General features: G+C 37.1%; 1 protein-coding gene across 8 annotated transcripts in view; it reads right to left on the reverse strand.

Annotated features, from left to right (window-relative positions):
* Positions 1-18,370, reverse strand: part of par-1 — a 262,434-nt gene that overhangs the window by 11,760 nt on the left and 232,304 nt on the right. For 3 of the 8 annotated variants that reach the window (XM_067771602.1, XM_067771600.1, XM_067771601.1), the window contains one exon: positions 7,827-18,155. The exons of the other annotated variants lie outside the window; for them this stretch is intronic. In XM_067771602.1, the coding sequence (XP_067627703.1) occupies positions 18,143-18,155 (13 nt within the window). In that variant the 3' untranslated portion in view covers positions 7,827-18,142. Of the gene's footprint in view, positions 1-7,826; positions 18,156-18,370 lie in introns of those variants that run through there. 8 annotated transcript variants of the gene reach the window in all.

The following is an 18,370-nucleotide window of genomic DNA, read 5'->3' on the forward strand; positions in this document are numbered from 1 at the left end:
ATTTCAACAGCGAATAACTGTTAATATTATGCAAATGCATCAGCTAGTTTAAAAGAGATTCTTACGCTCACGACACTCACGACTTTGTTCTTATGACTATCGTGCCACATAAATCTTTCATATTGTAACGAATGTTAGCAGCACTGAGCGATGCTATCGTCTCTAAGCCGATGCTAACCAGTGACGTGAATGCACATCAATAATTCAATCATTATGTATCTACATAAACGAATAAATAATTGCGTCTACACATATGTATGTATACGAGCAGCGGAGCGGCAATGCACAAACACATGCATATATCTTATTTGAGTTGTCACAAGAGAGAGCAATAATTTGTGCACGTAGTTTTGGCTGGCGATTTTGTAACCGAACTAACTAGTAACTTCTGGAAATCGAAGAGCCTAGAAGTATGCAGCGTAAACTATAAAAGCGGGGCAGGCGAGTAAGAAGTAATTCAGTTTGATTTGAGATTTGGATTAAGCGCTATCTAGCGAGTATTATTTGAATAGTAGAGTTTCATTTGAGCTGTCAATCAGTTTGGTTATTAAGTAAGCTATTCGTTGCAAAGTACAAGTGTTATTGTGAAGTACTTGAATAAAGGCCATTTTGCATTATTACATATTGGAGTTATTTATTCAACAGTTTAGCGATACGAACTTAGCAGAGGGTTGCAAATAAGAGGATTTGCAGTAAATTCGTTACAATTGGTGTCAGAAAAGGAATTGTTGAATAAATTCCAGAGGACAACAAGGACATGGCAAAGTTCAGTGAATTGAAGATCCAGCAACTAAAGAAGGAGTTGGAGAGCCGTGGATTGAATACAAGCGGCGTTAAACTTGAACTTCAGGCACGGCTACGAGAGGCAATGGAAGCAGAAGGAATTGATGTGGAAGAGTATGACTTTCATCTTGATGGCGAGGAAATAACAAAAATGGAAGAAACACCGCAGACAATGGCGAACACAGACTTGAACATGATTTTGGCTGCAATATCTGTTCAAACATCGACAGTGGCTTCTCAACTGGAATCACAAAAGACAGATATAACATCTCAACTGGAATCGCAGGAGACACGCATAACATCCAAGATGGAAAAACAACTAGAATCACAGGAGAACCGTATAACATCGAAGATTGAGGCACAAGAAACGCGTATGTCAGAAATGTCGACACAGATAACATCTAAGATGGAAACACATTTGGAAGAACAGAAGACATATTTGGCATCTCAACTGGAAGCGCAAGAGGCACGTATATCTGAAATGTCGGCACAAATTTCGGAACAGGTATCATCGCAGCTCTTTGTGAAACTGGAAGAGCAGGATGCAAAAATTTTACAACTCGAGGACAAAATTGATGCCGAAATAGAAGCGTTAAAAGGTCGTATGGAGCAGTTACAACTAAACCGCCCAGCTGTTTCAGCAAGCAATCCAAAGGTAAAGACACCATCATTTGACGGTTCTGTTCCTTTCCAGGTCTTCAAGCTACAGTTTGAGAAGACCGCAGCAGTGAACAACTGGAATGCGGAAGATAAAGTTGCTGCACTGTTCGTGGCATTGAAAGGGCCTGCAGCGGAAATCTTACAGACGATTCCAGAGTACGAACGGAACAGTTATGAAACATTGATGGCTGCTGTAGAACGACGTTATGGAAGCGAGCATAGGAAACAGATATTCCAAATTGAGTTGCAAAATCGCTACCAAAAAGCAAATGAGACATTGCAGGAGTTTGCTTCAGATATTGAAAGATTGGCTCATCTTGCAAATGCGGACGCACCCGTGGAATACACTGAAAGGGTAAAAATCCAGAGCTTCATAAATGGCATACGAGATGTGGAAACGAAGCGGGCCACATATGCGAATCCAAAACTAACGTTTGCTGAAACGGTATCGCATGCACTGACTCAGGAAACAGCCTCACTTTTGAGTAAACCAGCATACAAAGCTCATCGTGTGGAAGTAGAAAGGCCAGAGTGGGTAGATACAATTTTGGAAGCTCTGAAGGGATCACAACAGAAAAATGCCGGAGTTATGAAATGTTTCAAGTGCGGTAACCCAGGTCACATTGCACGTCATTGCAGTAGCAATTCCAATAGTTCCAACAATGTGGGTGGCCGTAAACGCAGAGCCGAAGGAGACGAGCAAATCTCCAAATCCACTCAATCGTTAAACTAAAGCGAGTCAGCCGCAAAGGACGACAGCTGGCTCCCTCAATTGAATGCCCCATAATCTCTATCTCGCAAATTGGAAGAAGGTCAAGCAATCTTACTGTCGGAGGACATGTGGATGGAAAGGAACGTTTACTGACTGTAGATACGGGTGCATCCCATTCCATCATTCGATCAGATTTAGTCAACAAGAAGATAAGACCATTGCTTGGAGCAAGATTACGTACAGCCACGGGAGAGGACACCCAGGTAATTGGAGAAGTAGAATGTGAAGTAGCAATTGGGAACGTCACGGTACTTCACAATTTTATAGTGGCAGGTATTGTTGATGAAATCATAATTGGAGTGGACTTCTTAATCAACCAAGGCATCAAGATCGATATGCAAAGCAAGACGATGCGATATAAGAACATGGATGTGCCACTTAATTTCGGCTACGAGAGAGGCTACAGTAGTAAACGAGTGCTGGTGGAAGAGAGTCAGCAAATACCACCAAAATCAGAAGCAGTCATCTGGGCAAAGGTTGATGGAGATTGTGGGACAAACAAATTGTGGGTTGTCGAAGCAGCAAATAAATCAGCACTGAACATACTTGTAGGAAAAACCCTGGCTATGACAAAACAAGATGGACGTATTCCGGTAAGAGTACTCAATGAGTTCAAGTCACCATTCAATTTGACCAAAGGAGCTATTTTGGGAAGATGCCAAGAGGCTGAAGTAGTTATTAACTGTGAACAGCTCCAGGAACACGTTTCATCTAGTAATACTGATCTTTCAAATGATATCACGGCATGGACGCAAGAGCTAGAGGAAGCCTATCAGAGTAAGGCAAAACAACTGCTCATAAAATACGCGAACATATTTGACCAGGATGGTTCCAAACAAGGCCGCACCAATGTTGTGAAACATCAAATTGACACTGGAGACGCGAGGCCGATACGTCAAGCTCCACGTAGTGTTCCACTGGCGAAGCGGGAAGTAGTGAGTCAAATTATACAAGAAATGAGCGACAGCGGCGTCATCGAACCATCAGCTAGTCCATGGAGCTCACCGGTAGTACTTGTAAAGAAGAAGGATGGAAAAATGAGGTTTTGCGTGGACTACCGGAAGTTAAATAACGTTACGAAAAAGGATAGCTACCAATTGCCAAGAATTGACGACACTCTGGACTCGCTATCTGGTACGAAATGGTTTTCTACACTGGACTTGAAAAGCGGCTATTGGCAAGTTGAGGTGAAGGAGGAAGATAAAGAGAAAACAGCCTTCAGTGTCGGTGATGGTCTTTGGCAATTTACAGTGATGCCTTTTGGACTTTGTAATGCACCAGCTACTTTTGAGAGACTCATGGACCAGGTACTGAAAGGACTACTTTGGAAAACATGCTTGGTGTACCTGGACGACATCATCATATTGGGCAAGAGTTTTGATGAACACTTAAGAACTTGGAGGAAGTTTTCCAGAGAATAGCTGGCGCTGGTCTGAAGTTAAGTCCCAAAAAGTGTACGCTGTTTGAAAAGGAAGTAAATTATTTGGGCCAAAAAGTAACTACAGAAGGTGTCTGTACAGCGAATGAAAAGATAGAGGCAGTAAAGGATTGGCCAAGACCACAGAACCTACATGAATTGAGAAGTTTTCTTGGGCTGTGCACATATTACCGCCGATTTGTACCAAATTTTTCCAGCGTAGCCCATAGCCTCCATGAGCTTACAAGAAAAAACAAAGCTTTTGAATGGAAGAAGGAGCAAGAAGTGGCTTTCCGAACATTGAAGGAGCGTTTATGCACTGCCCCAATGTTAGCATATCCGATTCCAGGAGCCACATTTATTCTAGATACAGATGCGAGTGGATATGCTATAGGAGGCGTTTTATCACAACTGGTCGATGGAGAAGGTAGTTGCATATTACAGCCGTTCGATTGGAAAACCAGAGAGGAACTACTGTGTTACGCGGAGAGAGCTGTTGGCATTGGTAGAGTGCATTAAACATTTTTACAAATACCTCTACGGCCAGCGATTCCGTGTCACGACAGATCACGCAGCGTTGAAATGGCTTCTGCAGTTCCGTAATCCGGAAGGACAATTGGCACGGTGGATCGAGCGGCTACAAAGCTACGAATTTTCCATTGAGTATCGAAAAGGTAGTACCCATGGAAATGCTGATGCAATGTCACGAAGACCATGTAGTTTGGAATGCAAGCACTGTTCAAAAGCCGAGGCTAAAGAAGACATTATAGATGTCCGGCTAATGAATATAACATGTACAGATGAATGGGACAAGGAACAGCTAAGAAAGTGCCAGCTAGAAGATGCAGATCTGTCACGTGTTATGCAAGGGCTCGAACGACATGAAAGACCAAACAGAGAAGAGATGTCAGCAGAGAGTCCCATTGCGAAGTCAAATTGGGCACAGTGGAACAGTTTAGAATTGATATCCGGATGCCTTCATCGAGTATGGGAGAGTGAGGATGGTAAATACAAGAATAAACTGATAGTTTTCCCAGAAAGAGGATTCCTGACGTGCTCAGCGAGCTGCATAATGGTCCAAGCGGAGGTCATCTTGGAATCACGAAGACGCTCGAGAAGATTAAACAGAGATTCTATTGGGTTGGTTGCCGTCAGTGGGTCACTGAGTGGATTGCGAACTGCGAGGTTTGCAGCAGAGCGAAAGGGCCCAGAACACGAAGTCATGGCCAGATGAAGCAATATAACTCAGGTGCGCCATTTGAAAGGATCGCCATGGATGTCGCAGGTCCATTTCTTACTAGCAACCGCGGAAACAAATACGTACTGGTGGTTATGGATTATTTCAGTAAATGGCCAGAGGTATACCCAATCCCAAACCAAGAAGCAGAAACAGTAGCAGAAGTGGTTAAAAACGAATGGGTTGCAAGGTATGGTGTACCAATGGAGTTACATTCTGACCAAGGCAGGAATTTCGAATCAGCTGTGTTCCAGGAAATGTGTAAGTCATTGGGCATTCGAAAAACACGGACAACTGCATTGCATCCTCAATCCGATGGTATGGTAGAACGATTCAATAGAACATTGGAGGAGCACTTAAGGAAAGTAGTAGACAAGTACCATAAAGAATGGGATACCCGCATACCATTATTCTTGATGGCTTACCGATCAGCAGTGCATGAGACAACGGGCCAAACCCCTGCAAAAGTAATTTTTGGCAATGACCTTAGACTGCTAGCTGATTTGAAGTTTGGGATAGATGCCAATGCGGAGAGAAATGTCAGGAAATCCACTAGTGATTTGGAAGAAGAGCTAAGAGAAATACATGATCTGATAAGGCAACGAACAAAGATTATGAGTGACAAGATGAAAGCCAGATATGATAAAGCAATTAATTCAGAAGGTTTTCAGGAAGGAGATTTGGTGCTGTTATACAACCCACAACGTAAAAAAGGTTTGTCCCCGAAATTGCAGTGTAATTGGGAAGGCCCATACAAAGTTGTTAAACGGATCAACGATGTAGTGTACCGCATACAAACCATCAATAAACCACGAACCAAAATGAAAGTGGTCCATTTGGAAAGGCTGGCAACGTTTAGATCGAGAGATTTATCTGATCGGGACGATCAGACTTAGGTGGAGGGCAGTGTAACGAATGTTAGCAGCACTGAGCGATGCTATCGTCTCTAAGCCGATGCTAACCAGTGACGTGAATGCACATCAATAATTCAATCATTATGTATCTACATAAACGAATAAATAATTGCGTCTACACATATGTACGTATACGAGCAGCGGAGCGGCAATGCACAAACACATCCATATATCTTATTTGAGTTGTCACAAGAGAGAGCAATAATTTGTGCACGTAGTTGTGGCTGGCGATTTTGTAGCCGAACTAACTAGTAACTTCTGGAAATCGAAGAGCCTAGAAGTATGCAGCGTAAACTATAAAAGCGGGGCAGGCGAGTAAGAAGTAATTCAGTTTGATTTGAGATTTGGATTAAGCGCTATCTAGCGAGTATTATTTGAATAGTAGAGTTTCATTTGAGCTGTCAATCAGTTTGGTTATTAAGTAAGCTATTCGTTGCAAAGTACAAGTGTTATTGTGAAGTACTTGAATAAAGGCCATTTTGCATTATTACATATTGGAGTTATTTATTCAACAGTTTAGCGATACGAAGCAGCAGAGGGTTGCAAATAAGAGGATTTGCAGTAAATTCGTTACAATATCAACAGTCACTTGTTATTCTTATTTTAACGTAAATCTGTTATTTCAACAATTTTCATTGGTATTCTTAAGGTTACACTAATAACACAGGCCGACAAAATTTAACCAACATACAGACCCAGAAACTAGACTATATATTTCCGAAGGTTTATGATGCGCTGAATCCAAACCCGGCCTCAGAATTGCTCTATCAGCTCTGGTTTTCGAGATATCCTAACCTAAAAGTGCAAAAAACACCGTTTTTGCCCATATTTGAGGTTATGTAGCCTTGCAGATGTTTTCTTTCACCAAAATTAAAGGATGGTATCTTTAAATACAAGCCTTCTTTCAAATGGCGTTAAGTTTGCTCAAATATCTTTTTTTTTCACTGAGATATCGCATTTAAAATTTTCATGTTTCTAAATTTTCCTACACCTGAAAATCGATTGAGATAACATAGACATGATATAGTCGATAACAAATTTTCTTGAATTGAGTCTTATTTTTCTTAAAATTTTGTCTCACACCATAAGTGTGCTAACTCACCACACCCTTACACTATCTAACCCTCGACCAAGTCACAAACAGCCCTAACCACTAGAAACCACCCCTATCATACCGCAAGCAGGCTAACCCACATAACCCGCGTTAATGCGTTTACTCGCATATTTTTCTTAAAATAAGTCTTATTTATCTAGATATCTCACACCACAAGTGGGCTAACCAACTTAACTGTTAACCCATCAACTCCCGTATGCCGTAACCCTTAGAAACCACCCCACACCACAAATTTTCAAAATGCGATATCTCAGCGAAACAAAATGAAATTTGAGCAAACTCAACGCCATTTGAAAGAGGAAGACTTGTATATAAAGATGCCATCCTTAAACATCTGCAAGGCTACATAGCTTCAAATATGGGCAAAAACCGTGCTTTTTTCACTTTTAGGTTAGGATATCTCGAAAACCAGAACAGATAGAGCAATTTTCAGGCCAGATTTCGATTCATCGCATCAAAATTCTTCGAAAATATATAGTCCGGTTTCTGGGTCTGAGATGCTGTCAGCCTGTGTAATTGTTAGTTAACAGATCAGAGCTAAGCTACGCCTACCACACTGAAGGTCCTCGGTTCAAGAAAAAGCAACATCAATATCTTTTGAGAACAAATTTTTCAATTAGAAACAAATTTCTAAGCGCATTTTGTTGTAAGTCAATTCAGAACCAACAATTTCTGCGAAGTTGATTGAGCAGCTATTTGCGATGGATACAAATTGACAGATATGTCGATTTAATAGGCCCGTTATTAGGTTGATTTTACCAGCTTTTGTCTTTCGGTGTATTGCTTGCGCTTAGATCATTGACTTAGATCTTCTTCACCTATCCGAGTTGGAATAATTGTGCGCACCGAAAAGATATAACATTATATTTCTTCAAGTGTTTTTTCGCGCTAACACTTATTTCAAAATAAAAACAAACAAATACAAGAAATTTATTTTCAAAATTGTTATATTTGAAAACATTGAAGTCACACGTTTTTTATGTAGTATTACACAAATGGATTATAGTTAATGGCTTTACTATATATGTATGTATGTATTACCTAAATCTAAATGTTATTTTACATACAATAATGGTTTCTTTTTTTTTTTAATGTAAATTGTATGTATGTGTGAACGATTATATAACGTGTATGTGTGTATTTTTAAACGGCTTTATTTAGCTCGAGTTGACAGGCTGCACGGCCGCATGCACAGCCGTTGTGAACGAATCTTGTAATTGAAATTTAAGTAACTTCCCGATAAGCTACAAGCTTGAAACTTGGAATATAGTTCAGAACCCGATGACAATGCAATAATAAGAAACAAATCGCCGCTAGTTGGCGCATGGATCGAGATATTCGCAAAATTCGCATTTGTGGTCCGATTTGGCTCATAGTATTTGGAACACATAATACATGCAAGAATAGAAATCGACCTGTAAAAAAAAATTGCAGCTAGGTGGCGCATGGATCAAGATATTCACAAAATTCGCATTTGTGGTCCGATTTGGCTCATATTTGGAACACATAATACATACAAGAATAGAAAGCGACCTATAAAAAAAAAATCTCCGTTAGGTGGCGCAAAGATCGGATTATTCAAAGAAATCGTATTTGTGGTCCGATTTGGCCATATTTGGAACACTTAATACATAATGAATAGAAAGCGACCTATGAAAAAATCGCCACTGGGTGGCGCAAGGCTCGAGATATTCACTAAAATCGTATTTGTGGTCCGATTAGGTTTTGTCAATTGGCCTAGCATCATTGCATTTGGCGTTTTACGCCTATACGGCTATGCATTTGCTACGTCATGGCAAATACGCAACCTCAAAACCCGTAGTTTATTTTTGTTGATGCGTTGCAAACATGTTTCTGATCAGTAACTACTTAAAGCAAAAAGTTATCATCCAACGACTGCAAACAACAAAAATAATGCAAATAGGAAAACGGGAAATATCGGAACAATACTTTTTATTCAGTTTTTTTTTATATGTATTTGTATTTATTAAGGCTTTAGTCAGGCAGAGATCGGCAAAAGGTGTTTGTGTGCACACAATGAGCACTGCGTAATTTGAGGCGCAAACTCGGTTTATGGTGCAATGTGAATGTACTATAAGCACAATTTCGTAAAATTTGAATACAAGCTTTTATAAATACTAGTATCGCCGGGGGTCGAAAATTCAAGCAATACAATTAATTAGATAAGAGATATCGAAAATAAAGCTTTTATGGAGATTTCCATGCATGGGAAATAAAAATATCTCATTATTTGATACCCCTCTTTCGCAAAATTTCTACTTCTCTATGGAGTAGCTTCAAGCCAAATTTCACTAACCAGACCTCTTTTGGCTCTTTGTACAAAATTTTCAACCTACGCACTGATGATGTTATTATATTGAAATGAGGAACAACTTATTAAAATAGTGTAAGCATAGGACTAAACCAAAAAGAAGTTGCAATATCTTTGCGATTATGTGTTAAAATATTGTAACGAATTTTGGGAAATTTCTGCTGTTAGCGTTCGTATCGCTGAACTGCCGAATAAATAACTCCAATATTCCGTATGACAAAATTGTCTTTATTTACAGGTTTAATGTGGCAGTAGTTCTTCACATTCACAATTATACTTACCTAATAACGTTTTTAAATCAAACTGATTACTGATTCGTAAGCTTGAGCAGCTTTTATACTCTCGGTTACCTCGTTCGCCCATTTCTCTTTAGGTCTAGACGTTTCACGAACTTATAGAACATTTGTATCTGATGCTTGGTTATTTAGCAATATGCATGTATATCTGTAGTTTATGTTTTTCTTCTAGCTATATGCGTGTGTATATGAAATAATATCTTTGCTTTAAGCTGCTGGTTATGCGTATGTGTGGCTGCTTGATTTGATATGTTCCTGTACATAAGCGTGACTGCTTGCTTTAATGTGTACATGAACATAAGTGTGGCTGCTTGCTTTATTTTTGTTATGCATTTATTTAATAGTGGAACAATATTCTATAAAAGCGTGCAATTACTGGCATATGCTGATGACATTGATATCATCGGCCTAAACACCCGCGCTGTTAGTTCTGCTTACTCCAAACTGGAAAAAGAAGCGGTAAAGATGGGTTTAAGGCAATTGAAAAGTAAAGTCCTCTCTCGGCGAACGAAAATTATACTCTACACTCTCTTATCGTACCCGTCCTGCTATATGGGGCAGAAGCATGGACCATGACCACAGTAGATGAAGCGGCTTTGGGAGTGTTCGAGAGAAAAGTTCTTCGAAAGATTTATGGGCCTCTACGCGTTGGCGATGGCGAGTACCGAAGAAGATTTAATGATGAGCTATACGAGCTATACGCAGACATCCACATAGTCCAGCGAATTAAAACGCAGCGGCTGCGATGGCTAGGCCATGTTATGCGAATGAAAAATGATGCTCCGGCCAAGAAAGTGTTTCTATCGGAACCCGCCTATGGAAGCAGAGGTAGAGGGCGGCCCCCACTTCATTGGAAGGACCAGGTGGAAAACGATTTAAACTCCCTTGGTGTGAACAATTGGCGCCGGTTGGAGGAGCGAAGAAGTGACTGGCGCGCCTTGTTGGACGGCCATAGCCGTTTAGACGGTTAAGCGCCAATTAAGTAAGTATTTATTTAGTAGCAGCATAGTGATGTATAAAATTGCTAATATTCGCCACAATATATTCGGCTTAAGAGTGTATACCTGCTAGCGGACATGACAAGTTTTACACGATATACATCATGGAAAGGATATGAAGCAAACTCGTCATATAGGTTTTCAACTTTGTGTGTGGTTAATATTTGCGGTCACTGTTTCGCCTGATTGATGCTCTATTAAACTGCATCAAACAATTATTTTTGGAAGTCGACGATATCATAATTGTTTTATGAGTGCACACCTTTTGCAAATCATCCCATATGAGCAATATACAGCAATACCCAGATTCCCGGGTTACGGACAAATTGAGATTTTAATTTGTATGGTAGGTACCGCAACCCTCTACCCCAACTTCCGTTAAAATTTTGCCCTTTTCCAATTCCTCCCCTGATACAATATCAATGTTGTGCATCTGCCTGCCAAGTACCACTACCCTGTTAATACTAAATATATCAGATGGCACGCGCCTAAATACAAAAATTTTTGCACTGAAGAACCCGCTTTTCTAATTCCTTCCACTTTTCTCCACTGATGTAATATCGATGTTGGCATCTGTCTGCCAGTATCATTTGCCTGGTATTAATACTCTTAGAGATATTTGATTTATCATATGTTGGTATATATATCAGATGCCACGCCTCCTAAATACTAAAAATATCCCCTGTGCAGTGAATAACTCTATTTTCTACAAAATGGTGCATATTTCAGACAATTCGACCAAACGGTGCGTTCAAAATAGGAGTTGACATATTTTCTTTTGGCTTATTTTAGCATTTTCCACACGTCGCTATGCCGCTAGTAAATAAATGCTGTACAACCACAGCAGCAATGTAAGTAAATGCGGCAACAAATAGAACACATGAACAAAGCGGCCAAGAGCGTAGATTACTCACAATTATGCACAGTAACAAAGAGCGCAGATGATATTACTTACACATACTCATAGAAGACAACAGCGTATGAGATGTAGCAGATGAGAGAAGTAAATAAACAACTAATCTAGAAGGCCGTCTGGACCCTGAGAGAAATAGGCGAACGAGGCAACTGAGTATAAAAGCAGCGTAAGCTTAGGAATAGGCAATCAGCTTCATTTTAGCACGCTATAAATGATGTACGCGAATACATTAAATTGTGAAGATTTGCTACCATAGTAATGCTGTTAATAAAAAGTAGTTTATATAAGTTCATAACATTTTAGTGTATTTATTCGACAGTTCAGTGACTTGAACTATATAAAAGGGCAGAATTATTGAGAATTTTTATAAGATAATATGAATATAATTTCGGGCTTTGATACATACAACTTTTGTATTTTCGAACCATTTCGAGATCAACTTGGTATTATTTCATCACCTTTTCGAAAATTATTACGGCACCTTTCTGGAAATGTCTCCGAAACATTATCTTAATATTTTCGAAATGTTTTCTAAAATCTTGTGTGAAGCGACCCTCGATGTTAACGATGTCTAAATGAAGTTCACTGGCTAACACGGATAAACACTTTGGAGCTAAAATCATATGTCAATCACCCTTATCGCGAGTTTTATTTTCACCCGAAAATATTCGCAGTTTTTGTTCACCCTATCGCAGAGGGTGGCGAAAAATTTTTTCGTGTTCGAAAAAGATTTCACCTTATCGGCAACTCTTTGTTCGGGCGAAATGAACAGCGGGGAAACCCAAATTTGTTCACTTATATTTTACAGCCGAACGAGAGGAAAACAAAATTTAAGTAATTTTTGGGTTTGTTCTTTTATTATTAGAAATAAATCAATAAATAATGCAAAATCAGAAGCTGAGTGGAAGAAGTGAAATCCCTGTATTGCTGTAAATTATATTTTTTATGACAACGTATCAGTCGGCCAAGTTATCCATTGTGGACAAAGCAACGGTTCCAAAATGTTGAGCACAAGATTGGCTAAGACCCACTTCATGGTCCTTTCCGACGCCTTTTCCCTATGCGAAAAAACGAAGACATGTACACAATTTTACAATTGGTGGAACTCCAAATTTTTGTTTCAATGGTGGCAAAGAGTGTTAAGAATAACTATCAAATATTAGAATGCCGACTTGTTTAACCTGTAATATTGGCGAGACCTAATTGAAAAAAATTTACTTCTTTTTCAAATGTGCTGAAAATAGTAATTTTTAGCTTACAGTGAATCATTAGCTCCAAAGGGTTAATTGCCTCCGAACCGCTTTCACATTTATGTATATTCTCCTCACGCTCAATCAATATCAACCTAAGTGCAATACTAAACATTATTTTTAAAATTTTTTATTTCTATTTTTGTTGTATTTTAAGGAAATATATGCTTGGTTACAAAATTTACACAATTGTAAGTAAATTATTTGTTCACTGTCAATTCGCAATAGAGCATGAGCTGTTTCGAAGTGAACTTTTGTTCGCCCGAAATTGCCGATAGGCTGAAAAAGTTCACCCAAACAAAAGAAGTGAAGGCGAACACTTTTCCACGTGAACTTCGCGATAAGGGTGAATATATCGGATCTGGGAAATTCGAATTTAGTTTATGCTTTATTTTCACTAGGTCAAATTTGACCTCAAATTTGAAAAATTTATACTTTAAGCTGATGATATTTGATGACAAATCCTACGAAAATTGTCTTTCCCATCAGCTTGTTTGGTACTATTAGTATGAAGTGAGAATAAACACGGATATTCCACCCTTCAGCTCGATGTTTCGCAAATTTCTTTGGCATCATAAGGAGCTACATATATTTTATTAAATGTGGAATTATAGTATACATTAAAACAATTATAATATAATTTAAAATCATGTGCTCATGTGGATATGCAGTGCCCACGGCGGTCATAAAAGGCTGCCCAAAAAGGATTGCCAGATTCCGAACAAATTTTTTGAAGATATCGATTCAAAGTTCGAAATGTGACCCTTTGTATATTTTTGTTTGACCGAAAGATTTTTCTAAGCGATCAGGCCATAACCAAAAAAAACTATTCGTTTATCGAAGTTAGGCTCTAAAACTCAGATATGGGCTTACAAATTTAAGCATTAGTGGTGATATGCGAGCCGGACCCGTGCGCATCTTGCGCAACCAATATAAAAGTATCTTATCAAATATCAACAGAAATCAGTTGTTCTATCAATCAATTAAAACTTACAGCTGGCGTATGGTAGCAACTGTCGGTAATGCAGTGCAAATATTCACAATAGTGCCATAGTACAAATTGATTTCTTTGTGTGCTCACAATCGTTTATTTTTAACAAATTATTTTAATAAAATATACCGAAACAAAAGCTCTTGCCCAAAGCTCGCTAATAGCCCGAATCTCCATCTTTACAACCAAAACTTTATTTATATATTTGGACTCCAAATAAGAGCGAAAAAGGGACCCGTACATAAAAACAGCAATTAGAAATAATATATGTGACCCGGTCTATGAAAAGGTGGCTTATGACTAAAAAAAAAAAAAAAAAAAAAACAGCTTTTAACAGCTGTTTCTCGCAATTTATTTTTTTAGTTATTAGCCACCTTTTCAATCACATATATGATTTTCATTGGACCAACCAAAATAGGTGATTTGGAGTTTTTCGAAGTTAGGCTTTGAAAGGTATGGGTTTTTGAACTTCGATATTTGACCCTTCGTAATATCTTTTTATAAGTTAAAATGTGTATATGGCTTAAGTTTTTCGAAGATCTTACTTTCGTCTATATATATAGCTCCTGTTATTTAACTTGTAAAGCAAAAAAAATATATATATACCATTCAAATTGAACAAAAGGTGAATCAAGCCCACAAATAACGTTCTTGCAATATGTTAATTAACAAAAACAATGCAAAAGTTCGAATTCCGAAACCTATACCTATGTTTTTGAGGCAGACTTTGTAAACATTACTTTTTTACTGATGACGCAATTCCTTTGAAAAAAAAAGAAATAATGGTTTGATCTAAAATGCAGACAAAAAAATTTATTTTGTCGTATAGTGTTGACTTGAAAGGGAAGATATAAGTAAAAGGGCATGAGAAAGAGAAAGGTGATCGATGCTCTAAGACATATATGTAAACATTATCCCGAAAAGATTGATTCTGGTGTGAAAAGGCAGAAAGCGAAGGATTATCGTAATAGTGTTTGTGAGTGTAATAATTGTTCTGTATGTATTAAATTTAATTTAAATTTATTTTATTTATTTATTTCTTACATTTTTTTTTAATTGTAATTAAATGTAATATATATATATATGCATGTATATAATAATGTACATATATAAGTTTACAGTACGTATAAATCATATATATACCATATACATATAGTATTTAGACATATTCATACACATATGATTTTTATTTTATCTATTTTATCGTGTATATACATATGCGTGTATGTATGTACAGTGGTGATCTTATAATTAGAAACGAATTGCTAAGAAAACTAAACTACGGCTGAATTTTTTGCTGAAATTTGGGGGCTGATTGTATGCTTGGTCGGTCACCCTATTAGAAACGTGTAGTCTTTTTTTTAAATTTATGGATTTACCTTGAAGTTTCCCATTAAAGTGAGTAAAATTCGCAAAGCCATAGAAACCTTGCAATAATTTAAGTGTATTTCAGGTGTTAGAACTGGCTAACGCTCAACGGTTTGCTTGGTAAAAAAAAAGGTATTTGGAGCAATTCATATCATATATATTATTTCTAATTGCTGTTTTTATGTACGAGTCCCCTTTTCGCTCTTATTTGAAATCTATATCTATAAATAAGGTTTTGGTTGTAAAGATGGAGATTCGAGATATTAGCGAGCTTAGCCCAATTTTGGTCGTAGTTCTTTTGTTTAGTTGTATTTTATTATAATAATTTGTTAAAAATAAACAATTGTGAGCACACAAAGAAATCTATTCGTACTATGGCACTATTATGAATATTTGCACTGCATTACCGGCACTTGCTGCTATACGCTAGATGGCAACGCAAGCTGCAAGTTTTAATTGATTGATCGAAGAGACTGTTATATTGGTTGCGCAAGATGCGCACGGGTCCGGCTCGTGTTAAATAAAACAAAGAAATTTGAAACCCTGGCCAGGAAGCATATGTCTTGAAAGACCACTCTATCGGATGATAGATTTATTTGTAGGATCAGCAAGCGCAGTCCATTAATGCCCTCTCGTGAAATAAAGGCCGAAGTCGTTAAGAAATTGAATGTGAAATTTTCTGAGGTTGAAGAGGTTTATTGCACTTAAAAGAGATCGCATGTATCAAACAAAATATATGTATATTAAGAAGCTGTTCGGGTTTGTCAAGGAAATGCTTAACAAAGACACACGAATCAAAGTATAATTTATATCAATCTGATGGAAAAACGTATGTGAGGCGTGCCCCAAACAAGGTTTGAGACCGCAGGTATATTATGTAAACGGTGAACGGTATGGGGAGCATTTTCTTGAAAATGAATATAAAAATACGAGTGCATCTTGCGCAACCAATCTAAAAGTCTTTTGTAACAAATATCAACAGAAATCAGCTGTTTTATCAATCAATTAAAGCTTATAACTTGCGCTTCCATCTGGCGTATGAGAGCAACTGCCAGTAATGCAGCACCAATATTCACAATAGTGCCATAGTACAAATAGATTTCTTTGTGTACTCACAATCATTTATATTTAGCAAATTATTTTAATAAAATATAGCTAAACAAAAGCCCTACAACCAAAAATTTCCCAAAGCTCGCTAATAGTCCGAATCTCCATCTTTACAACCAAAACTATATAGATTTGGATTCCAAATAAGGCGAAAAAGGAACCCGTACATAAAACCAGCAATTAGAAATAATAAATATGATGCTGAAGAATGTTATGAAACCATATTCCTCTGAGAATATTCCAGTCCACTACATTTTTCAGCATTACAATGACTTAACAAACACACTTCACCATTGAAGAAGCGTTGGCTTTTGGGATCAAAATATTGATGTTTTGGACTGTACACAGCAAAGTCCTGATCTCAAGTACAAAAATGCGAAAAAATGATGAATTGTTTAAAGTTGTTTCAATATGTTCAAACATGCCAAAATTTAATACGAAGTTTGTCGAGAAAATAAGCAAATGTTTGTCAAAAATAAGGGATAAAGGGGTTGTGTAGCGCAATATATAGCTTCTCCAACCCAAATCTCAACCTCACCTTCGAGCGGCTAATCCCGTTTCACTAAGAGACGAGGCTCTGGCGACCCCAAGCCCCTCATGGCATTTGGGGTGGGGAGGGAGGGATGGCCTGACGGTTTAATGTGGCCATATAAATCATTCCCGAGATGGTCGGGCTAGCATCTTAATGGTGCTGTTACCGGAGCCTACCGGACCTGTATCCGGCAAAGGACCATCACATCGATAACACTCCCTAAAGCCTTCGGGGAGTAACCTTATCGCTACAACAACAACATGTAGATTTCGTTTAGCTTTTTGAAGGTTTCGTTATCGTTTCTATCTATGTGACTGCAATCGATGTTTTTTGAATTTAGCACATTTTCTTGTAAATTGTATTGATGGTGGTGAAGACATTGTTATGTTGAGGTCAAATATTACTTGTTACGTTATTATTGCTAGTTAATATTTTTTGATGTGGTGAAATAAACTTTAAAAATAATACATTAGCAAAATTATGTACATGCTGCAAACTTCTAATTATAAGGCCACCACTGTATCGACTACTGAGTAGAATATCACCCTATTGCGGCTGTCGTTACGAAAATTTTGAATAACGACCTAATTCAGAATAATTTACGAAAACGCCATTTCTCACAATTTTTTGCATAAACACCACAGCTAATGTAAAAATGTTTTGTATTTGTGCGCAGATAGGGCGTTTTTAAAAGAAATTCTGAAATAAGGCGTTATGTTTATGTAAATGTTTTCTAAGATAGAGCATTTTCGAAACGGCAAACGAGTTAAGGTGATATTCCACTCAGCCGTCGGTATGTTTTCATAATTTCCATTTGCATTATTTTACTTACTATTTTCGAATTTCGCATGCGCTAAATAAATTTAAAATATTTATATATTTTTTGTTTGTTTTTTTTTTTTTAAGATCACGTTAGTTTAGTTTTGATAATAAGAATAATACAGTGCACAAAAAACTATAGAAATTAAATGGTCACAATTGCGTTTACTATTTTTAACTTAAAACAACAAAGTGTATTTATTTATTAATTTAAAATGTATTTATGTATATAATTTTTAGCGCGTTCTTATTGCTACAGAATGTTGTGATATAAAAAAATATTAATATTTTTTTTTAGTTTAAATTACTATTTTCTTTTTTATTTGAAAACAAATCGTTTACTTTAAAGTATACGTGTATATAATGTTTAATTTTGCTTTGCTTTTAATTTTTGCTTTAAAATTATATATATATATATATATATATATATGTATATATATGTATATATTTTTATTTTTTTCAAACGTAAATATGTTGCGTTTACACGGTTCTATGTTTTGCATTTTCAACGTTGCCGCAGACTTGAAATCTGTTTGTTTGTTTGTTTGTTTTCTCTCCTTCATTCAATCAAGTAATTTTTTTCGTTTTAATTTCTACTAGCATTCGTTTAATCGTAACACACATTGTTTTTGTTATTTACTGGTTTGGCCTAAAATTAAAGAAAAAAATAATAGTAAAAGAAATTATTCGCTGTTAAAAAAATATTGTTTTGTAATACAATTTCAATACTAAAACATTAAATATTTCAAATGATCAACTCAAGAAATACTACAAAAGAACATAGAAAAAAAACAATAGATATATAGAGAAAATATATAACGAAAAGACAAAGACAACTAGATATTCTTCTGCTGTTCTTATGAA

Source organism: Eurosta solidaginis, chromosome 3 (genome assembly GCF_040869045.1).
Source record: "Eurosta solidaginis isolate ZX-2024a chromosome 3, ASM4086904v1, whole genome shotgun sequence".
Lineage (NCBI taxonomy): Eukaryota > Metazoa > Arthropoda > Insecta > Diptera > Tephritidae > Eurosta > Eurosta solidaginis.